The sequence below is a fragment of the Antedon bifida genome, chromosome 1 (genome assembly GCF_963402885.1).
Source record: "Antedon bifida chromosome 1, ecAntBifi1.1, whole genome shotgun sequence".
In the NCBI taxonomy this organism is placed as follows: domain Eukaryota; kingdom Metazoa; phylum Echinodermata; class Crinoidea; order Comatulida; family Antedonidae; genus Antedon; species Antedon bifida.
The window spans coordinates 17,669,161-17,694,251 of NC_136226.1; the positions used below are offsets into that span (position 1 = coordinate 17,669,161).

The following is a 25,091-nucleotide window of genomic DNA, read 5'->3' on the forward strand; positions in this document are numbered from 1 at the left end:
AAGGCAAATTACACTGAGAAAAAATGGCAATGCTTATGACTGGATCTCAAAGTAAGGAGATAAAATAAGCAAATGTGTTAAATCAAATTGCCAGAAAGAATTGTGCTGAAATGGGGGTTGACTTGTTCTAAACTTGTTCTATCTGTCTACAATTCACGTTTGCAATTAAACACGCTACTGTATGTTTGCATGATAGTTATTTCCCCATTATCAGCCGCCTTTGGAATTGCTTTATTAGGCGTATAGCATTGTTTATTTCTAAATACAATCTGTTATTACTCTATGGTTATTGCAGATTGTGTTGCCATTGATGATCAAATAAAATAACTACAGTCGTAAGTTCTCTCATTATTCTCTTAATGTTAACTTAATATCAGTGTTTCATTTATTTATTTATTTGACCAACAAACCATAATATAAAAAAGAGATGAATTGGTCAGGGACTGCAATAAAGTAAATAAACATGAATTAAGAGTCCTATGATCTAAACTGAAATAAATTAAAAAAATATATATATTTAAACGTGAATACTAAATAAAAATTATTATATACGAAATAAATATAATAAATCGGCCCGGGACGATTTGGCCCGGAACGCATGAAATACATATCACCGAATTGTTTGGTTAATTGTAAAATTCGGTTTACCCAGGGAAGAGTGCACACTCTTCCCTGGTTAAACCGCATTTTTATAGCGGTAGGCCTATCTTTTATGAGCCTGAAAATGAAAGGAACAAAATATTAGTTATTTATTATAATTATTTCATTAGCATTTTACTTCAACTTGTAAATGCGTTGCTCAAGAGATGTATATGACCGCTCAACACTTGTTCAGGCATTATACTTTAGCTTAAGTTTAAGTTCTACTAAACGAAGGGATGTTTTGAGTAACTTCGTTCATAGATAAATTTGGAAATTTCACTCATCTAAACCATGTGATAAGACTGTAAATATCATCGTTGTTTTTTTATAGTTAACTATCAATAACACCGTAGTTTACCGTTGTTTACCGTCATGACAACCATGGACCTAAGGTATATAACAATCTGGTCATTTCCGGATAAAAAATACGAACACGCTATTTTCACCTCATTTCCACATCATTTATATACCACCGTTTTTATATATTTTATGGTAATTGCAAATGTAATAAACATAGTTTTTCAATGACTTCACATTTCTTTGAAAATCAAATAGAATAGTTATGTATAAAGAATAAAATGTATTTTAAATTTAAGAGGTAAGGATTGTATGATAGGCAATACTCTTAAACCACCCACACACACACCCGTCAATTCCGCTTTGATCACACAATCGACCCATATTATGTCATTCATTACCTATCACTGTTGTTTTTTTATAAGTAGTTTACCGTCATTAGGCCTACAATGGAGCCTTAAAAAAGTACAAAACAATTGTCGCATTACTAGCATACAGTTTTTTTAGTTTAATTTTACAAACGAACATCTCTTCGTTCCCAATAGTAAATACTGTTTTGAGAACTTCGTTCATATAGATAAATTCGGTAATATCACCCATCTAAACCATGTGATACGGCAGTAAATATCACCTTTGTTTTTATAGTTAGGCCTAACACTCAATAACACCGTAGTTTACCGTCGTTTACCCTCGTGAACAAGAACAGCTAACGGGTCCGAATAAAAAATACCGGACACGCTATTTTCACTTTACAATCATGTAGACCACCGTTTTATATACATACATTATGTAAATATATTTACATCGTTTTGAGAACTTTATTCATAGATAAATTCGGAAATTTCACCCATCTAAACCATGTGATACGGCAGTAAATATCACCGTCGTTTTTTATAGTTAGGCCTAACACTCAATAACACCGTAGTTTACCGTCGTTTACCCTCGTGAACAAGAACAGCTAACGGGTCCGAATAAAAAATACCGGACACGCTATTTTCACTTTACAATCATTTAAACCACCGTTTTATATACATTATGTAAATATATTTACATCGTTTTGAGAACTTCGTTCATAGATAAATTCAGACATTTAACCCATCTAAACCATGTGATACGGCAGTAAATATCACAGTTGTTTTTATAGTTAGGCCTAACACTCAATAACACCGTAGTTTACCGTAGTTTACCGTCGTGAACAAGAACAGCTAACGGGTCCGAATAAAAAATACCGGACACGCTATTTTCACTTTACAATCATTTATACCACCGTTTTATATACATTATGTAAATATATTTACATCGTTTTGAGAACTTCGTTCATAGATAAATTCGGAAATTTCACCCATCTAAACCATGTGATATGGCAGTAAATATCACCGAATAAAAAATCTTATACATTAGAATAGTATTTAGTGGACAGAATTAATATTTTTTGTGTAGGCCTATCTCCATCATTTGTATTTTTACCTATCGTATTATATCAGCGAATGATTAAATAAACTGCATTCCTGATTTGGCCAAGTTCAAATAGGCTTACCTTTTTTTATATATTTTATTATACCATCAACTGGGCTATAGAGGGCTTTGTTGTCTTCAAGAAAACTATCTGATAAAAACTAGGAGGAAGAGGACACGTGTCACGTCACTAAAAACACTTGTCTTCAACCCTCAATTAAAACTGGACTTTGCCATTGGTCTATATATTTGAAGGGTGGAGCTATTCAGTAAGTTGGTGATTGTTAAACAAGCCAACTAATAGATTGCCTTCAGCAACCAATTAAAAGTCCATCATGAGACCCATTAAAACATGTAAGTAGGTGATTAACCTTGGTGATTAGTACGACGTTGTTTACCGTTGTTCAACACTGGTAAACGACGGTAAATTTTTTTTCAAAGGGATACCTTCACAATCCACTGCAACACAACCAGTTAGAGCACCATCTGTCTCGCCTTCTAAACTGAATAGTGGAGAAGCAGATGAACTTCTTGCTATTGTTGCACATATGTAATTGTCAACATTGTTACAACGGAAGGCACTCAGGTCTAGAGTAGCCGATACACCCAAGAAACTTCCAGTCATCCCGGATGCAAGAGTCATATCGGATTGGCTTGATGTTAGGTCAGCATTTGTAGTACCCTGTAAAAACAATATTTAAATTTTAGATTCAATGCAGTATATCTGAACCTAAATGGAAGTTTTTGTAATACATCTTTGCTTGCAGTATCTTTAAACTTTTACCAAATTCCTTTATTCGACAGCTCCAATTTTTTTACTGATGATAATTGTATAACTACTATGGAACCTTTAATCTAAACAATTAAAATGTCATGTTCCCTGTTTCTATTGTCAGAAGATGACATGATCATATTCTATTTTATAACATACCTGATTGTATTCTTACACGCATCACGTCATTTGGAATTGGCCCATCAAAGTAATATCTAATTACCACATTCTAATACACTTTCAAATTTTTAAAGAATTTTTGCCACGTGACATTGTTCGTGTTTGTAACTGTTCTACTCCGCATCTTAAGTTGGAACATTGCCTTTTTAATGGCTTAGCTTCATGACCTAGCATATGTTAATGATGTACAATAGATAAACTGAATAAAAGTAGGTGTGTTATAAAACAAATAATTAATGTTTTGTATTCATTGAATGGAGAGATTCGATAAAAAATTGACTGCTCTATTTTCATGAACTCATAAAATATTCTCACCATCCAACTCATAAACATTCATTATTTGCTTACTATTTTTAAATATATACCTCCTTATCACCCGAGCCATCTGCATTTCTACTGACAAAAACTTCAAATTCCCACAGATCTGTACCAGATATTTCAGCAGATAGATCTGCAGTAGTTACTACAATATTTAGGTTCACATCAAAGTTTTCCGTCAACTGAAGAAGAGGATCTCCATTTACCACTGTAACATCAGTGTTTGTCACCACAACACCTATAAAGGAAACAATTTAATGATTGTATAATCATAGTTAATCTGGAGATGTGTGTAGGGTTCAAATCTTAACTTTTATTGTCTGTATTGTGTTGAGTTCACTCAACCATGCAGTATTGCTAATTTGCATTTTGTGCCACACCATGTGTGCAGTAGACAATACACTCTAGTAGTCTGGCTAGCTGCCTATTGTTCTATTGTAGTCAGTCTCACAATAACAGTAGCAAGTGAAGGGAACAGTAGACAGTAGTGCTGTACACTGTGCTGAGCAAGGTATATATCCAAAGCGCCTGCGAGCGAAAACGGCCGCCAATAGAATCTATAAAACCAAGTACGTCATACAAATGTTTGGGGCAGTCACCGATGTAGCCTGCACGTCATTGTAGTACTGTATTATTAGGTTATTATTTTGGTATTTAAGTATTTTTATTATATTTAAAGATCTCAACTGGTTCAGAAACAAAAAGGTGTTAATTTTAAAAATAATGCCTTGAATGGACACATTATAATTATATCTCTGTATTGTATAAATGAATACAGTATATCATATATTACGGATATAGATCACAGTATCTAGAAATCCTTTCAAAAATATTCAATATCCGACCTGCGAAAAGGAAATAAAGATATATACAGTACTATATAATATATATAACTTGGAACTTAACCAGATCTGTTTTATTTCTGCAACATTCAGAAAAATAAAGAGACCATACTATATAAATATATATATAACTTAGAACTTAAACCAGTTCTGTTTTATATCTGCAGCATTCAGGGTGTTGTTGTGTTTTGCCTTTTGTACTGAAACAAAGGTCCTAATGCCACAAAACAAAAGCAGCAGTATTTTAACAAGAGTACACTAAATTAATGAATGGGACAGCATTAATAGAGCGGACTAAATGGATTTTAAGAAATTAATTAATATTAATTAATTAAATATGTCAAGATATGAATTAAAATGCATATGTTAAGATATGAATATATTAAGGTATAAATATGAATGATACATTTATTTATTTGTTTCTTACAATTGAATTTTGTGTTAATAAATGTGTAACAGTTGTTTGAAAACAAATGCTGATGTGCTCTATTTTCTTATCTTATTATTTATCATCTGGTTCAAATTTGAAAAAAAATGTAAGACAAATGCATTGTTATGGATTGGCGGCCGCTTTCGCTCGCGGCCGCTTTGGTCATAAACCCTGTGCAATGCATGTAGGTGGATTAGTTCACAAAGTTTAGGCCTACTGTTTCAAGTTTTAAACCTGTAATTGGTCGCTTTGGAGGCTCAACGTTTGGTGAGTTTTTCCTTTATGTTTCTAGTAGTTATTAGTGTAATTATTTGTTGTAATTTGATACAGTATTTATGCATATTATTTATGGAAAGTGTTTGTCTTATGTTAGGCCATTAATTCATAGTTGCAGTATTCATATCATGTTAACCTTGTAGCTATATATATTTAAATTGATGTTTTGAAATCTTTTAATTGTTTTAGTTAATAGGAACTTATGGACAAGAAAATAAAGTAACCGTACTGTATTAACATAGCTTCATTGACTAATTACAATGTGGATAAACTCTTCTTGCACATAAATAAGCCTTTTATATCATGCAACATTTTAAAAAAGCAATATCTCTGGCAAATCATTCTTTATTAAAAAATAGACATATAAATGATAAATATTTATCTCCGTTTAGAGGACCAATCGTATGCAGGGCGGAGAAAAAGAAAAGAATATTACAGTTAATAAGAAGAAGGTAAAAAAATAACATTGATGAAAAGGATATAAGAGTAGAATGATGTTATAAAGAGAGATTTAAGAGAATTTGGAATTGATCCTTGTACATGGGAACCAGTAGCAGAAGACAAAAACATGTGGTGTTCACAAATTAAAACTGGAATAAACACTGACATCGATCTACTATCAGAACCAACATAAAAAGCGAAGGAAACGTCACCAGCAGAAAATGTAAAAAAAAAAATAATTGAACAAAGGGACAGATGATATTGTCTTTAATTATACAGAAATTGGCCAACCAATAAGAGTAATCAATCAAAAGTGAGGTTGATGGCAGTTTACAGATATTTTTCGTGACATACCTTCACAAGCGAATTCTTTGCAAGAGACATATTCATCTTCTTCAATGGTGAAGTCTGGAGATGCACTGGGTGATTTGGACAAAGAAGCACAGATGTGGTTAGCAGTGACACTGCAGATAACACCATCAAGATCCAATTCAGCAGATCCTGAGATAGTGGTAGCAGCACCAGAAGCAAGATCTTGGCTTGCATCATCAAGTGTGGCAGTTGTCTCAGAAACACGTGTTCCTGTGCCTGCATTGTTTGTGCTGAGGAATATCACCACGTTCCACAAGTTGTCACCGGCTACTGATGCTCCATCATCGTTTGAGGTTACATCAAGCTTTGTATAGAAAGAAACTTGATTATCAAACCACTCATTACAAGTTTAATAATATAAATTTACAAATGTATTACAAAACAAAATGTTCTGGTACTCTGATAAATGTTATAAATTTAATATATATACAATATAATGTACACTGGAGACATGACAAAAAATAGTTAGAAGCAGAATAAAGCAGAAGACACTCTTTCGAATGGTGGTTATACGCCGGCTTAGATGAAGTAGGTTAACATTATATTTGGATTTTTTTTTTAATTTCAACAAATTAGTTTGAAAGCTTAAGAAGTGAATTTAGTAAAGCACAATTCATATAGGGACAAATCAGCGAAGGAAACGTCACCAGCAGAAAATGTAAAAAAAAAAGTATAAACAAACAGTGTTGTGATTAGCGCCTTGAGCACTTTTAGTGGATATGTGCGCTATATAAATTGTTATATTATTATATTATTATTATTAATCTATTTATTTATTTTAAAAAAAAGAATGTTCTAACTTACAGCAAAATCAAATGGAAGTGAGCTTGCATCTTCCAGGATTGTGAAGTCACCAACATTTCTAAGTTCTGTACTCACAGAAACCCCTGTCGAAAAAAAAATATAAAAAGCACATTTTAATATAACAAATTTTAAGATATCAACAGATGGTAATCACTGTTGTTATTGATTAAGTCATCAAACATTTTATGTAAAAACAATCATGTTGTGTTTACTATCATTATTTGACACAACTGGTTCAAAATGACATTCACAACATTTTGCCATTTATCCACAAACAGAATCATTTCGGGACCCTGCCATATACAATGATTAGACTACAGATATCTTTTGAAATACATTCTCTAAAAAATATTCTAAAATTATAATTATAATATTTTGTGTGGACTCTAACAGTTATAGGTTATTAAGTGAGTGCTTACTTAGTCGTCAGGCCAATGTTCACACAATGAACTGTAAGATCTGACAAGCAATGAAGCATAAATGAGGTAAAATTACTGTGCAATATGAATAGCTGCTACGCAACAAAAACCTACCAACGCAACTAACTGCAGAACAAGCAGCTAAATCACTTGTGTCTTCAATTGTGAAGTCCGTTTCTGGGTTATCACCCTTTGACACAACCAAGCAAAGGTACTGAGCATCTTCACAAAGAACACCGGTTAAGTCTAACATTCCATCAATGTTGTCCAATCCAGTTGTCACACCGGAAATAACTTCAGAATTTCCAGTAAACGGCACGACCAGAGACGAGGAAGGTAAATAGGCTCCACTTCCATCACTCTCACTGTTTGGAAAGAAGGTTAGTTTCCAAAGATTGTCACCACTAACAGTTCCACTATCAGATGCAATATCTAAATTGACAGAGAATGTAAGGGCATTGGCTTCCGCACTAACCAATGGTGATCCAACAAGATTAAAAGTTGATTCCTCAATTTCAATGCCTGAAATAAAAATAAAATAAATCATAACAGTTTGTGTAAGTTTAAAAAGGCAGTTTTCAATACTAATTGCACATGGTCAGGGATTACAATAGTAAATTAATCACTGTTCTATCAGATGTGTTCTATCACAGGGGCCAATTAACCCCTACATCTCAAATGATGAATTAGGTCCTTTAAAGTGCATACAAACAAACTTTGTACACTGGACCTACAGTGTATCCTTATCCGAGAGCACAACCAAAACTAGGAACGAGTCTGCCTCGAACACAAGCCGATACTGTTGGCTCTTTATGTACGGTAAAGAAGCTTTTGCCTTAACCGCTCAGCCATTTAACCCACTCAGTACATGACATTGAAGCAAGTTGTAGTAAAATAAAAATCTCCAATTGTGATGTTGAATTAAATTAATTTTACCTTGACAACTAGCAACGGGAGTGCATCCAACTTGTGCTGTTGCTCTGTCTGGCATTGGAGACATTGTAAAATCTATGGAAGGAGAATCTCCTCTACGGAAGTCAACACAAATGTAAAGAGCATCATCACAAGTGATTCCATCCATTGGTAAAGATGCTGTAAGACCAGTTATCTCAAGAGCACTGCCAGCAGTAAGATCAGCATTGGCCTGTGCTGATGTCAGTACAAGTGGAGTCTCACGGGAATCAATTTTTCCATCTTCACCATCAGTACTACTGAAAAACATGGTCATTTTCCAGAGATCACTTCCAAAAATGCTGGCACCATCTGAGTTTGATTGGACAGCAATATCAAGAACAACATCTTCAGAATTTTCGCCTTCAACCAAATTACCACCACTACTGATAGTCGCTGAGGTGGATGTAGTTTCAACATCTAAAAAAAATATTCATATAATTTAATACACGGTTCTCAAAAATAGTGTGTTCATAAATGTATGTTGCAAATTTGTACACACATACATAAATATATATAACTGTCATTAGCATTTGTAACTTCTGGTTATTTCACATCACTATGGTTGCCAAATAAATATTGTTATCCTAGATTTATAAATAACTTCAAATATGTACATAATTCTTATCTTGGATTTTTATTTGGACAGTGGTCTAGTATAACCAATTTTTTAATTTTTTTAATGGAGAGAATATTTCTCACCATCCAACTAATTATATTATTTGTATACTATATAAATTAACATCATAAAAATTCTACAGTATATATAAGACACACTCAAAGCATTCATTGCACAATATATGCCATAGATTACATTTTAAACAATAGCAATTTTAAAATTAACAGTTGCTATTTAACTTACTTCTACAAGTAATCTCTGAACATCCAATAGTCTGTCCAATTAAGACAACTCGTGGTTGGGCTGTGGTGGCTTGACGGGCTTCCACACATATGTAAGCTGCCTGGACACAAGTTGTCTCTACATCTACTGACACAGCTACAGGATCAAAGACCAATGGTGTACCAGCAGTCAAACGTTGTGTCTCAAGTGTGCTACTGATGGCACCATTTGCTTCGTTAAAACGATCAGCACTTGGGTCGGTTGTATCCTGATCGCTTGTAAAGACAGTGATAAGCCACAGGTTTGTCACTGACTCAAGACTGTTATCTTCACTATCAAGAGTTACGGACAGTGTTATAGTGTTACCAACAGAATTTTCAATAAGTGAACTTGAAGTTGTTACAGATGTATCGGTAATAGTAATAGCTGTTAAAAAAAATATAACAAAATTGGCTTTAGAAAGTACTATGTATTTATGAAACTATCATCTCCAAAATGTGGTGTCTCTAAATCATACAATGATTCTTTTTAAAACAAGGCCAACAGCCATAAGTCGCGTGCTCTCAGAAAAAAAATGAACTTTCAAAAAGTAATGTACTTTAAAACTTTTCTGTACATCAAAACAGTTCAAAAAGTACAGAAAAGCGATAAAACGCATAGTGATACCGGACCGACAGACAGACCGACCGACCGACATAGTGAACTATAGAGTCGCGTCCATGCGACTAAAAATACTTGACACCACCACCCACATGATTCCTTGACACAGTTTTGCTTGATGCATTCTAATATAATAATATGGTCATGGTTTGAAAACTATGTTTTGTGTTATTTTAATTTAATTAAAAATCATTCTTTCAATATATCTACATTATTTAATACCATAAGAGCAACCTACCCAAGCATTCTAAAGGCTGGCAACCAATCAGTTCACCATCCAGTGTAAAGTCTTTTGGTTGAGGAGAATTTCCTTTTCCCAATTCAACACATAAATACATGAGGTTAGAACAGTACTCATTTTCCAATGAAACAGTTGTCTACAAAACATGAAGCATAATAAAGATTTGATATAACATTAGATTCAAGATCTAAACTTTTGATCTTCAGTTTGTTTTCCACCTAGCCTTCAGTTTGTAAGATCTTTGAATTTCACAGCTAGTCGGGATTATAAATTTAACTTTAAAGGTATCTTTAAATTACATACACTATCACTAACCTGTAGATTGAGTAGAGCAAGTTGATCATTGTTGATATCGTTGTCTTCTTGTGACCCTAATGTCACCAGGTTCTCTATATATCTTGTTCCTGTTCCATCACTTTCACGAGTTGCAAAGAGTGTCAACTGCCAGAGACCATCACCAGCAATGGTAGCACCAGTTGGATCTATGCTGAAGGCAGCACTTATGTCAAAAGTATGTGCAGAGTCACCCTCTGAGATGTCAGCTCCTGTGTTGATGGTCAGTGCGGCCTGCGTTACTTCCACCCCTAAAAAAAAATTTTTCCTCTTTTCTATTCTCATTTATGTACTTAAATACCCTATTTTTATAGCGTCCTTTTTATAAATCAACATGCTCAAAGGAGCTTCATAATGAATGAGTTCTACATGGACTTAGATATTACAGTTTTTAACTGCATGCTTCTCCCCTAAGGTTCACGTCTAAAGACAATGAAAGCCATCTCAATCTCTATCAACAAGAACAAATAAAAACTTCAGTGTACCTTTACACATGACTTCCACACACGTAGTAAGAACGCTTGCATCAGGGAATGGTTGCAATGTGAAAAGCCGGGTTGGATTGCTGCTTTTTGATAAGGTTAAACAGATGTACGGAATCTATAAATTAAAAATGAGAGAGGAAAGTTCAATCCTGACCTAGGTACAGGGATTTAACATTTCATTTGTTGAGTATAATTCTTTTAATAACTTTTAAAAATTCTAAACAAATTTGCCTCTTTCTTCTTCTTATATTTCTGATATTTATATTGATTTTTAATTTTATGTAATTAAGTTCTTCTGGGTCCCCAGACATTTCATGTTATGGTGACTCTGTTGCTTTTAGGGTCCTAGGACATGATGTCGAATAAATAAATGAAATGAAAATGAAAATTTTGCTTGGAAAAATTGTGTTGTGAAAATTCGACATTCTCAACCATATTTTCCTTTTGGAAATACACATGGTGTCTGCAAACAAAATTGTGATATGTTGGTCGAATAAAAAAATAAAACAAACAAAGTAAATACAAAAATAAAATAATTTTACAAACCTGATCACACTCAATTGATGAAATGTCAAACGTTACAGTCTTTGGGGTAAGCAAGTTATAATTATGTGTATTGATATTAGACGTGACATCTGGAATAATGTGTTCAATTCCATTGTTGTCTCCCGAACCATCTTGCTCCGTATTTGCAAAAAAACGATAATCCCAAAGTCTAAGACCGGATCCAAGTAAGGCACTGTCATCAGAAACCAATACATATGTTGTTGTCTGGAACTGATAGTTACTGTCATGTTCTACTGGATCTGAACTTACACCTTCTGCTGTTAATTCAACAATAATAACTCCTGTGAAAATATGACAATAAAGGGTTAGTATGAACATGAAACAAAAACACTAAAATTACAAACTCCCTTAAGGTCCGTTTATACTAGGACAATACTGAATGATTTGTTCTACAGAAAACAAAAATTTTAACAAAATTAAATGCGATCTTTGATGAAAATAATATTTTATGACTTCATGATTAGTAAGAACAATAACATTGATACAATATAACAGTTTGATTGTTCTTACAGATCATGTGTGACGTGTAAAAATATTATATTCATCAAGGATAGTATAAATGGTTATTCTATAGTTATGATAAAAACTGTTAATTTCTTTTCTGTATACTGTATGTAAAATGTATACTTATCAGCATAGTAGGACTCTTAATCATAAATTCTGTTGTTACAGATATCCATGTAAATGACAGATGGTATTATATTATTCACATAGATGTGTTATAATACATTTTAATAAATTAATTTTAAAAAAAGAATAAATACCATTGCATGATAGAGGAGTACATGCAGTATCCGTATTATTTTCTGCTGTAAAAGAAAAGTCTCCTTGATTGCGGCTAATATTAGCACAAATGAATGGCACAATCTCACAACTTATGTTGTCAAGATTTATCGAGAATGTAAGGTCTGAGAGGGTAGTGGTTTGGTCTGGAACAACACCTAAAAACAAAACCATTACATGTTAGTTGTTACAGTGGCCTTGGAAATCTATGAGTACAAATGCAAATAGTCCAAAGGACACCCCTGGCAACAGTCAAAGAGTTGTAGAGGGCCACATTAATGTCTCTCATGCATGACATTGTCCTCATATCCCTTTTACCAACCAGATCAACCTTGAAAGATTGATTGGCGCTAGACTGGCATTCAGCATATCTGTGTGGCCGCAAGTACAACCATCTGTGACATGTACGTCTCGCTGGCCTACTGCAAAGTAGTGGATCTTATCTCAATCTAGCTCTCGGGGTAGGACCATACCTATGAGTGTTCAGGCAAATAATCCTGACCAAACGTCTTCTCAAGCATCTAATGCCTGTAGGAAATCCTTGGCCCAGACGAAATAGACTATTTCCAAGTTTTTTTAACAATAACACTTTCTTTCTTTTTACACTTGTGTTAAACAGCGCATAGAGACTATTTGTATTTTGCGCTATACAAATTTAAACCATCAAACCATTTATTTTGTTTATAAATCATTGCTTTTACCTTCTTGTGACTGTGCTGATGTAAGAGTAATTTCTGTAGAAAATGCATGTGACAGATCCTTTCCGGTGTTATCTGAGTTGGTGAATACTGTAACACTCCAAAGACCAGAACCACTGACACTAGCGGACAAAGCACTGGCAGTCATTGAGAAATCAACCAATACATTAAGGTTGTCTTGGTTCTCTTTAACAGCAGGTGAAGTTACACTAATAGTACTACTGATAATAGTAACACCTACAAAAAAATAATCAGTACTGTTATAATAGTACACTGTACTTTATATTCTCCTCATATCTCTAGTTGATATTTGCACTGTTCATTAACCATTTGTATGTTATAATGGAAATTGTATGTGACATGTAATTGTTTTGCCATTTCTTTTTTAAGGACATCTTTATCTGGTATTTTTCAAAACTTTAAAGTTTCAATATTATAAAGAACAAAACTTTTGTGTGTAAGAAAACTGACCATAATTTATAATTTAAGGTTTCCATTATCATAAATTCAAAATGAATTGTGCTTTATCCACAAAAAACAATTGTGAAAAACTTATTTAGATTCTCATTTATAAAAGTGAAAGTTAATATTCTTGTAAATAGCTTACCAACACATGTAACTTCTTCGCAAACTGTTAAAACACTGTCATCAGGAGTGCCTTCCAAAGAGAAATCTCTGCCACTTCCTTTTATCAGATTCACACATAAATAAGTTGTTAACCCCTCACAGACAATATTGGAGAGGTCAAGATCAACATTAACATTGGAAAATGTGACAGAATTGCCAGCTTCAAGATCTAAATCAGCATCTGATCCTAAATCAGCAGTTGTTAATGTGCTGAAAGAGTCACCAGTTCCATCGCTTGCATCATTGATAAACACTTGCAAACCCCAGTTACCATCACCATTGACAGCACCGCTATCTGCCTCTGATGTAAATGAGGCATCAAGTGTTACAGAGAATGAGTTCTCATTCTCAATTATACTACCACCATCAGTAACAGATAAACTTGAAGTACTAATAACTACACCTGTAATTAGAATTGGATAAAAGAAAAGAATGTTAGAGATTGTGCAATGCTCAGTTATATAAAAAATTTGAATATTATGTAAAAAGACCATTGGGCCAACAAGAGAGAATCAAATTGATTAGCAGAGGGAATGATGATAGTGATGATGATAATCATAATCAGTGGCATTTTCAATTAATGACATAAAATTGGTTAAAATAATAAATTTAATATGAAACTATAGGGATTAATTTTATATCAGATATTTTTTTACAGAAGAAAGTGGCTACAAACAAATATTCCATGATGGAATAGAAACAATGTTCTTAATTCTTAAATAAACTGTACTGTCAAACAACTCCTAACATTCTTTTTAGTAAATCAATTTTAGTAATCCTTAAAATAGCGGATATTGTATTGTTGTGGTACATTAGATTTTGGCTAAGTCCAACACCTTAAATTAGGCCAATTTTATAGTGCATTATCAATACTAGTCTCTTACCTTGACAATCTACTGTTTTACACACCGTAAGCATGTCATCATTAATTTCTAGCACACTTGCATCGTAACCATTCAGGGTAAACTCAGGGTCTGAAGACGTGTCTCTAACCAACTCTGCACAGACATACAGTTCATTACCACATGTCGTGGCAGTGGTGTTAAGATCAGCCATCAAACTATTGAAAGTCAGACTATTCCCAGCCATTATCTGCTGAGTTTTAGATGAACCATCTAATATTCCAGACACTTTTGGTGATGTAGCTGGCATTCCTGTGTCACTTGATGATGTGAACACCTAAAAGAAACATTTGATGGAGAATTTTATTAACATATAACATATGGAAACAAAATACTAAAAAAACAATTTAATAATAATAATTTACACCTAAATATATTCATGTCATTTGATTGCATGATTGTGGGTCACATGGCGTGCAATGGTTGTTCAATAGTACTTTTTTCGTGTACAAAAAAAATCTTATCGTTTGGAAAGTATTTTTTTTATACTTTTACTTTTGAAATACGCCGCAAAAAGTGTGATGACGGGTATTCCGACATAAGTACATTTTTGGAGAGATGTATGTACTAATTTAGACCAAAAAAGCATTTAAATTAGCTTCAGATTGTTTGTATGAATTTGATTAACTAATCTCTAAAAGACGTGGAATGGTTGGAAAAAACAGATTTAGCCTAGATTAGTTCCAATTGCCTGTCAAAGTTTTGTAATGGTATCGCTGCCTAAGCCTAGCTAGGCAGGAGGTGAAACATTAATTATTTGTATAAATTCAACATTATGCACTGCAATCAAAATAAAATGGCAAAACATTCTTTCAAAATACAATACAAATAGTTTTAAGCTGTCCTAAAATTGCATATGGATATAAATAGGCATACAATTTCAAAGTTCAAAAGAGGCCCAAGAAAAAAACGATAACCATAATGTTTTGGGATATACAGATCTATAGAATGCGGCAAGTAGAGACTCTCTGAACATGAAATTATAATAAATAGGTTTTCTTGTATTGATGTGTATATATTGTATAATATTATTACAACAACAAGGGTCAATACTTATATATGCAAGATACAGTGCTCAATAATACAAATACAACTCAAAGGAAAGTTAAAAATTAACAGAATATATGGGTGTAACCATCATTCACACTGAACATTATTAGGCACAATGCAACATCACAGAAATAGGAAGAACATAAACATAAATAAAAATAGACTAGAAGAAAACAACCTTACCTGTAGGTTCCAGAGATCGGCGCCCATAATATCAGCTCCACTACTATGAGTATTAAATTGTACGTTCAGTCCAATGTTTAATGTTTCTAAGCCTTCTAAAACAGGTAATGTGTTAGATTCTACATCAATAGTTCCACCAGTTACACGAACACCTGAAAAAAAAAAATGCCGATTAATAATGTATGGTTGTGTTTATATCATACATTATTTGTACAGTTTATTGTTTTCCAAATGGTGTTTTGATCGTAAATTGTCTGCTATGTTGGTAAAATATGTAAAATTGGCAGGAAATGTCTCAAGAAATTATTATATTATTCTAGTAGCAATTCACAAAATTTACAACATTCATTTTGTAAAGAAGTCCCCTCTTTAGTTTGCAAGAAGCCCACCAAGAGTACTAAAAAAAGAAAAAGCCCATGGGCCTCTTTTCGAGGTTTGACAGCAGTTTATGTCTATGGTATTTTTGGTTTGATTGACACAAATCTTTCATCATCACATATTTCTAATACTTACCAATGCATTCAATTTCTACACATCCCACAAGAGCAGCATCGGTCGGTGAACCATCAAGTGTGAAGAAAGGGTCAGCTGCTTGGTTGCGAGATACCTCCACACACATGTGGTTGAAATTCGAACAGCTGATATCAGTCAAGTCGAACATTACTTCAAATCCAGTAAAATCTGTTGTGGATCCTGTGGTGAGAGAAAGATTTAATAACTTTAGTTATTCAAAAAGTTGTCTTCATATTCATCAAATTAATTAATATTTGTCTTATAGGATTCCGATATCATTCTATAGATGGGACACGTCCAGATGGAAGCACAAAACAGTAATTCCTTACAAAATCGTTGTTTTTGAAAACTCATCTCTACTTTCTGAAATGCATTTAAAAAATTCAGACTTGAGACTTTATATTTGGTCAAATTTACTGCATATACTTTTAAAAAGTTATAATCACTGAAAGTGTAAATTTGTGTCAACCATTTATTTTAGCACATTGCTTGGCTAACAATCGTTTTTTTTCTGATGCTGAATAAAGAATAATATGTGGAGGGCTTGTATTATTTGTATTTTAAAGTCTTAAAATATATACAACTAAAATAAAAACTACTGAAACTTTTACGCTTGAACATTATAACTCTTTGTTGTATAAGGCATTATTTATGTTTTACTAAAATGACTAACCTGGAGTAACTCCAACCATTCCAACTTCAGACGGATTTATCGCCACAACTGAAGCGAAACGATCACCTGAACCATCACTTATCGAGCTGCCAAAAGCTTCAACAGTCCACAGTGAAGTACCATTGGTTAAAGTTGAAGACTCACTATCTGGAGTCAATACAATGTTAAACTCAAGAGTCTCAGTACTTCCCTCCTTTACAAATGGATCAGATGTGGTAATAGTGAGTTCTGTTGTCTCTATAATGACACCTTCACAGTCAATTTCCTCACAAGCTGTAACAGCCTCAGCGGGACGCCCTGAAAGGCTGAAATTCTTGGTTGCTGTATCAGCCTTCTCTAGAGTTGCACAGAGGTATTTGATATCACGACATGTTAAGTACTCTGGGCTAGAAAAGTCCAAAGTTGCCATGATCGAGCTGAAATCCAAATTTTCCCCAGGAACGGCTGGTATATTAGGCAAATTTGCTGGCAGTATGCTGTAAACTTCTGAATACACATCACCACTTCCATCAGATGCATTGTTTACAAATACTTTAATATTCCACTGATCACTGCCGTCAATCCCACCAGCATCGTCTGCAACCAGAAAGCGGAGATCTATCTCTACATCCTGATTGTTGCTGCCTTCTTTGAAAGTAACACTACTGGTTTCTGTTAATGTTGAGCTGGTTATCACAACACCTGAAATTAATTCACAATATTACCCTATCTCACATTTCAATTTGTAGTCAAAATGCTATATTACAGTGTTGGCTATTAGTAGTACTGTACATAAAATACATAAACAAGTAAAATTAAAAAGGACGTTTTTAATCTAAATGTAATCGAAAATGAAATTGAGATATATTAATACTGTACACTCTACAAAGAATTGTTATAATTTAATGTTCAATTGGTTGAATTATACCTTCACACTCTATATCAACGCAGGAAGGAAAAACGCCAGAAGCTAGCATTAGAGTAAAGTCTGGATTGGCTCCAGAATCCTTCTGAAGATTAACACAGAGCTGAATTTGGTCTTCGCAGATGAAATTGGTTAAATCTACAGATACTGTCAAACCAGAGAGTTCCAGATCAGTTCCTGCAGTCAAATCTTCACCAGCCTCACTTACTGTTATTACAACATTCTCTTCTGGTGTAAAATCATTACCATCCTAAATCAATTTTATTCAAAAACAGTCTTAAAGAAATGGTGTGTCTTGTACATAAATTTACATAAAAATATAACAATTAAATAAAGAGTGTAAACTTCATGGCAATTAGTATTGTAAAACAGGAGTATCAATATAAGTGTCATTAAGCTGAATGTAGTAAGTATTTATTAATAATTAAATATATAATAAAAGAGATGTGTCCAAGGGAATAGGTACACAGGAAGCCTTTGAAATGTGTGAGGTCACTTAATTATTTACGAAATTCCTAGTTTGTTACATGACTTAGAATTAAATTAAGTTGTAGGCATATGACAATACAAATATAGGAACTTGAGTGGTACATTTATAATGTTCTAAATTTACAAAACAAATTAGTTATAACTTACTCTGTCTTTGAGGTCTGCTGTCAGCGCCCACAAATTGTCACCAATTGCATTAGCCCCCTCTGGATCAGATTCCAGCGTTATTGAGAATCCAATGGTGTTGGTATTTCGTTCCAATACAGGATCTCCACTAGTTGTTTCCACTGTTGCACCTGTTATTTCAACACCTGTACGTCAAAGAAACTTAATTAGAACTTCATCAAACAACTAATTCACGAGTGGTTCATTTTAAGATTGTTGGTTAGAGTATATAAATAATTTAATCAAACAATATTAATTGTTAACCTTAAATGAGTAATAATGATAAAGAATTTTCTTTATCCAAGTTCAATTAAATATCCAAAGATTCCTTTGTTCATTTAAAATTCCTGCCAACTTTTGATTGGCTTTTACACAACAAGTCATGGTAAAAACAGTAGTATTGGGTCTTAACACAGTATAACAAAACTCATCATACTCTATGCAACAAATAAAGTATCTCTTCAATCTTATAGTAACAAGTACTGTAGCTTACCTCTACAAGGAACAATACTGCAGTATGGTCCCAAGGGATTTCCATTTGTAGTGGTCATACTAAAGGCAGGATCACTCTCCGAATTACGCATAAACATTATACATAGGCGATAGGCTAAATTAGGATCTTCGACACATAGCAGATCTGACAAATCCAATGATGCTGCAACATTTGTAAAAGATAACAGATCGCCAGCTCTACTGATTGCTATGCTTGCCTGTGCATCTGTGAGACTTGCCATCGTCTCTCCATAACGTGGCTCGGCCCCATTCATATCAGCACTTACAAACACACTAAAAGCCCACAAATCTGTTCCACTTAAAACTGCACTTGCCACATCAGAATTAATATCAAAACTAAATGTAACATTTGTTGGAGATTGTTCCCTGATGTAATTATCAGTATCATTAAATGGTGCACTTGTATCATCAAAGACAACACCTTGAATATATATAAAAAAAATAAGTACAAAAGAAAAAATTAAGATTATTTGTTCAGTTCAATATGTATGTGTATAAATAGACCTTGTAATAGTAATGTTGCATTACTTAATTTTTTGGCTTTCCCTCCACCTTTTAAAAAGAATCTATGTGCTGTTGTGCATAATTGTATTAGTTGAAATGGAAGAATATTTCAGATTGACTATTCAATTTACTAAGGTGGAGCCTATTTTTAAAAATAGTAATGTCAATCTTTCAATGAAGGAAATACTCTCTCCATTCTAAAAATACAAAACATTTCTATTTAATACACCTACTGTCCTAAATTAAAGTTTTATTCAATTGATTCGCTGCTTCTTGAATAAATGTCATATGCTAGACATAACGCTATTCAAAAAGGCAGTGCTTGTATTTGTTTTGTTTTGTTATAGACAGTGCACACAACCAGTCTTGTGTGGCACAAAATTCTCAAAATGTATCAAATGTGCAATAGAACCATTTAATAGAACCATTAAATAGAACTCTTCTATGCAGTAGAACTAATACTGCACAAATAATACACAAATACACATTTAGGTGTGTTATAAAAACAAATGATAAGTAAAACATACAGATTATGTACTAACCTTTGCAAGTCACAGCTATGCATGTTGGTTCATTTGGAAAAGTGATGGTAATATCAGGAGTAATATCATTTCTCTTAGAAGCTACAATACACAAATACTGCATTTCATCACATGTCAGTCCATAGGTATCTAAGGGAGTATCAGTCGTGGTAAACTGGCGACCTGCAATACTTGCTATTCCATAGGCCAATTGATCATTTGTTAATGGAACAACTGTAGGGGATCCATTGATGGTACTGCCATCACTGTCAGGGCTTGTAAATAATGTAAGATTCCAAATGTTCTGTACTTCGCCATCTAAAGAGAAAAATATAAACAAAATAAAAAATGAGTGTTATTTTCATTTGTCTTGTTTTCTCACACCAAATGTTTCAATATGTTTTACATAGTAATCAAGAGAGTGTGGGTCATTGATCATTGTGGCACAAATTTGCCTAAAAACTGTGGCCTCTGCTGATCACAGACAATAGGGAGCTTTCGGAAACAGACGAAGCGGCAGTGTGCGACTCGCAAATCAGAAAAAGCCCTGCATTGCCTCCCTTCAGGTAATACCAAATTGACAATCGTATCTGTATGCACACTGTAACTTGCATGCTCGGTTGCGGGTTGCACACTGCTGAGTTGCCTGTTTCGAAAGCTCCCTAATCATACAAATAAACTAAGAAACATAGAGGGGTGAAAACGTAACCTCCTTGGCAGAGAACGGTACGTACCATTGAATGTTCTAGAATTATCAGCTAAATATAAACTAACATAAAGGTCGACTAAGAAGTCCATATCAGCTTCACAAATTGGTTGGTCATCATTACCAGTCACACTTAGTGTTACATTATCAATAATAACACCTGTAGACAAAATAAATGATATCATTTTATAAGCAATCAGCGTAATGTAGGTCTAAAAGGTGAACAGTTTATTTTGCTAATTCATGTGCCAATCAAGTTGTTACCAAGCTTGAATTTTACTTAACAAGTGCCTGTCCACAGCAGGAACAGTAATACTGTGGTTAACAGCTAGAGCAATCTATGGATAAACCCAGGAGTTAAGGGGCCCCAGAGCAACTCCAATGAAACTACCAAGCTTTGGATGACTCCTTAGCAGTGCTAAACAAGGAGGACTTTTCCCCTGCGTTACACCACTTCTGTAATAACTAGTAAGCTCATACGCCTTAGGTCAAGTTAATTATTCATATTATATTCTCTTTATACTATTTAACATCTACGAATGGTTTCTTTCAGTTTTACTGGGGCGATGTACTACATATTTTGCACACTGGTGAATTGTATACTATAGACCTATATAGTTATTTTTCTGAGAAAACTTATAGAATCCAGTCTCATAATCATATTTATAAGTTACCTTCGCATGGGATAAGTGTAGAACCCTTGATGTATTCAGAGTTTGTGGCAAAATCTGGAGTTGCCGTTGAAGCTTTCTCTACTCGTACACAGAGATAAGTCAACTCATTACAATATGAGTCAGAAAGATCAAAATCTCCTTGCACATTCTGAAGCACAATGTTCTCACCCATCATGACGTCTACCATACTAACATGATCGGCCATGATCGTTGATCCAGTACAGTCATCGTCAGTACCAATGGTCAGCTCAACATCCCAGTCAGTGCCATCAAGATCAACATCTGGGTTGCTGAGAAGCGTGATGTTAGCGGTCAATGAATGAGAATTAGTAAGTTCAATCAACGGAGACCCAGATATGACATCTATTTCCAATGTATCAAGCTGCAGACCTGAGAAAAGATCAATCGAGAAAAGTTATTAGTTAACATTAATTTTTTAATTCTTAAAATCATTTTTTTTAATGTAAAGGTGTTGTTATTTTCTAATTAAATCAGGGAAAAAATATATCTTCATCTTCATATATTTTCATTTTAACAATTTTGATAATAAATAAATGAAAATGCTGAAATAAAATAAAACATTTTTAGAGTGAATAAGGAAATTTTGTTTTTTTTATTTGATTTCTTATTGGCACACAACCAAGGATTGCTCAGATTGGAAATCACTGTCCTTCAGAGAGGTTGAAATCCATTTTACACACTACAAACAGACACATGATGCTCTACACAAAGTATTGAAACAAGTCTTTAGAGTGAAGTTGAACATACTGTGAGAACATTGTTGAATTTAGGGTAAAAATCACCAAGCTACAATTGTCCTGTTGCTTCCTTAAGCTCTGTCTGCACTACCAAACTGTATGTGGCAACAAATGTGACATGCTCATGAGGCCATATCACTGCTGTATTTGGGCATATCACACTTTTTTTTTTCAAACTAGTTTGATAGTGTAGACAGAGTGTAAGATTCTAAAAAACGAACCTGTGCATTGAATTGCAGTGCAGGCTATTGCCGCACTATTGTCTGGAGTAGGGTCAAGTGTAAAATCAGGATTTGATGTTGGATTCTGAGCTACTTCAACACATATGTAATCAAATTTAGAGCAGCTGACATCAGACACATCTAAATTGGTTACTACATCGACAAGGAGAGTGGTGACAGCTGTAGGAAGGTTTATGTCTTGGTAGCTACCAGTTTCAGCAACCTTTAGAGAAAAGAAAATTATGATAATTATAAAACTACATCTGAGGTAGGAAATAGTTTGTGTAGATTTATGTATCTAATTTTCTTTCCAAAGATAGTTAGTATTTTATTTTTCTTTATGTACTGTTGGTAATGTGAATTTTTGTAGTTTTAGGTAGTTTTATCAGTACATTTTTAACCTAAAAAGACATGTGATAGGAACAAGGCCCTAAACCTGTATTGTTAAAATCTTTAAAGTAACCATAACCATATCTATAATTCACAATTTGTAAACTGCTTTTTACTATATTTCCAGAAAATCATAGCAAGATCATTCTCTGCCATGATTTTGGTAAACTTTTCAGTTGACATAGTGCACATGCAAATTGAAAAGTCCCTAATCTAATTGACTGGTTCCTGATTAGCTCTTACCATTTCAGCAAACCTATCTCCATCACCATTAGAATCTGCACTCAGGTATGTAGTAATCCTCCATAGATCAGTTCCCACAATCGTCGCTCCACTCTCGGCAGAAAGCAATGTCAAGTCTAATGTAACTTGATGTGCAGATATGTATTCAGTAACTATATCACCACTGTCGATGGTAACTGTCACTTCCATAAGCTCCACCCCTTTAAGAAAAACAAATTGTAAAATTTAATATAAACAACTAGATTTCACATTGAAACTCTTGATAAAATTTACAATTGTTTTTATTTGAAATCATTTATAGATAGGCCTATAGTCATATGAATGTGTATCAAATGCGACATTATTATAGCATATCTGTCAAACAAACCCTGAAAACCCTAGTGGTCTTATGGAAGCAGAGTAGAACACTTATTGACAGTAACCACTACATGTTTCAAGAGCCCCAAGTGACGAAATGTATCAACATTTCTTTTAAAAGCTGAACATTCAATAGTGCTGTTTATTATTCATTAGTGCCAAATAATAAACAGCATGTGATGTGTTATAACACAAAATAATTTATGTTTTATATTGAATATAGAGTATATTTGATTTGGTGACTTCCTTATTTCATTTAGCTCCGCTTCCACAGAACAGTCAATAGTTTAGCATCATTAAATATTCTGTCTATTCAACTCATTCATTATCTTATTTGTATAATGCTCAAGCTTTACTAGCAAATAGTATGTTTACCTCTGCATGTTATGCTCTGACAAACTATGCTTGAATCGCTAAACTCCAACGTAAATTCTGGAGCTGCAGCAGCTTTCTGGAGTTCTACACAAAAGTAGGTTGTTGCTGGACAAACAAAATCTTGGAGATCAAATGATGCAATAATGTCTTCCATGCTAAATGAGGTTACAGAGCTTCCACCAAGAGCTTCATTGGCAGAGTCACCAATGTTAGGGTAGAATTCTGTTCCTTGGCTGTTACCCATTCCATCTGACATATCATTCAAGAATACTCGTAATTGCCAAATATTTGTACCAGAAATTTCAACAGTATTAGCTTCGGCAGTTACTTGAAGGTTAAATTTAACTTCATCCGAGTCAGAATGTTCAATAACTTCTTCATCTGTTTCATTTATTGTTAGTGAAAGAGAATCAACTACAACTCCTAAAATAAATTAATTGAATAAAAATAAGACATTTATGTGTTTGAAAAAAAATGAAATTAATATGTAATTTGAGTAACCCCAACAAACATATTCATCAATGATTTTTTGTTTAAACTGAACGCAGATTTTTCATATGTATTATCTATGTATGAAGAGACTCCAAAGTATATCATTTCCTAACATTTTGTTGAATGACATTAAATATAGGATGAATTTACTTACATTCAAATTACTACTGTATATCAATATTATATTAACTTAAAGATGTTGTCCTCCAAAAACAATTAAGATTAACAAAATAAGAATTTGAATAGGCCATTTTTTAGTTTTAATTAAATTAATAACTTCTGCAGAAAAAAAAAATGTTTTCACTTATTAAAAGACAAAATAAACAATTAAATTCAACCAAAAACCCACTTACTTCCAGTCATTTTGACTATTTTTTGCTTTAAATTACAGTTATTTCAGGTAAATAATTTGCTTTCCATCCAATTGTGGTCAAAGTGAATAACTATTATGTGACATTAAAATGGCATATTCAACAAAAACATTTTAAAAAAGTATTTTTTTTCAGGGGGACAATATATATATATATCATTTCAATATTATCTTAGCTTAAGTCTCAATTGCTTTCACACATTTATTTATCTTCATCTTTTCATATGTTTTACTACTAATTACTTACCTTGACAGTCAATTTCTACACAGTCTGACAGAGCAGTATCCTGTGGGTTGCTATCGAGAGTAAAGTCTGTTGATGGGTTTTCACCCTTTGTCAAATTTACACAAATATACGGCACCTACAAAGTAAATAAATAAAATGTTATATAAGCAGGATAAAAAATGACTATATATATCATTATGTCCTATCCCTGACAAACACATCTGTAAAAATCTTGGCTACAGGCTTGGTTAAGGTAATGAACTTGACTACTGGTAACCACTACTTATTTGCAGGTTGTACACTGTACATTTAGCAGTAATGTCAAATAAATTATGTTAAATTGGGAGAAAAACAAGGTGTTGTAAACAATACAATGTAAACCACCGTCATACTTCCTATAGTCAGAATAGAATGTATGTCTATTCAAA

General features: G+C 33.5%; 1 protein-coding gene across 1 annotated transcript in view; it reads right to left on the reverse strand.

The window, feature by feature from the left end:
• LOC144835110 (uncharacterized) overlaps positions 1 to 25,091 on the reverse strand; it is a 59,638-nt gene that overhangs the window by 16,525 nt on the left and 18,022 nt on the right. The window contains exons 20-47 of the mRNA XM_078690154.1: positions 24,685 to 24,799; positions 23,576 to 23,998; positions 22,844 to 23,043; positions 22,211 to 22,433; positions 21,232 to 21,621; positions 20,586 to 20,717; positions 19,873 to 20,169; positions 18,807 to 19,247; positions 18,296 to 18,459; positions 17,663 to 17,909; positions 16,756 to 17,436; positions 16,083 to 16,262; positions 15,570 to 15,721; positions 14,319 to 14,613; positions 13,415 to 13,837; positions 12,811 to 13,044; positions 12,091 to 12,267; positions 11,306 to 11,607; positions 10,760 to 10,874; positions 10,257 to 10,525; positions 9,939 to 10,077; positions 9,062 to 9,466; positions 8,185 to 8,619; positions 7,363 to 7,770; positions 6,830 to 6,912; positions 6,008 to 6,329; positions 3,712 to 3,902; positions 2,842 to 3,076 (exon numbers count right to left, since the gene is read on the reverse strand). Of these exons, the coding sequence (XP_078546280.1) occupies positions 2,842 to 3,076; positions 3,712 to 3,902; positions 6,008 to 6,329; positions 6,830 to 6,912; positions 7,363 to 7,770; positions 8,185 to 8,619; positions 9,062 to 9,466; positions 9,939 to 10,077; positions 10,257 to 10,525; positions 10,760 to 10,874; positions 11,306 to 11,607; positions 12,091 to 12,267; positions 12,811 to 13,044; positions 13,415 to 13,837; positions 14,319 to 14,613; positions 15,570 to 15,721; positions 16,083 to 16,262; positions 16,756 to 17,436; positions 17,663 to 17,909; positions 18,296 to 18,459; positions 18,807 to 19,247; positions 19,873 to 20,169; positions 20,586 to 20,717; positions 21,232 to 21,621; positions 22,211 to 22,433; positions 22,844 to 23,043; positions 23,576 to 23,998; positions 24,685 to 24,799 (7,678 nt within the window). The remainder of the gene's footprint in view (positions 1 to 2,841; positions 3,077 to 3,711; positions 3,903 to 6,007; positions 6,330 to 6,829; positions 6,913 to 7,362; positions 7,771 to 8,184; positions 8,620 to 9,061; positions 9,467 to 9,938; positions 10,078 to 10,256; positions 10,526 to 10,759; positions 10,875 to 11,305; positions 11,608 to 12,090; positions 12,268 to 12,810; positions 13,045 to 13,414; positions 13,838 to 14,318; positions 14,614 to 15,569; positions 15,722 to 16,082; positions 16,263 to 16,755; positions 17,437 to 17,662; positions 17,910 to 18,295; positions 18,460 to 18,806; positions 19,248 to 19,872; positions 20,170 to 20,585; positions 20,718 to 21,231; positions 21,622 to 22,210; positions 22,434 to 22,843; positions 23,044 to 23,575; positions 23,999 to 24,684; positions 24,800 to 25,091) is intronic.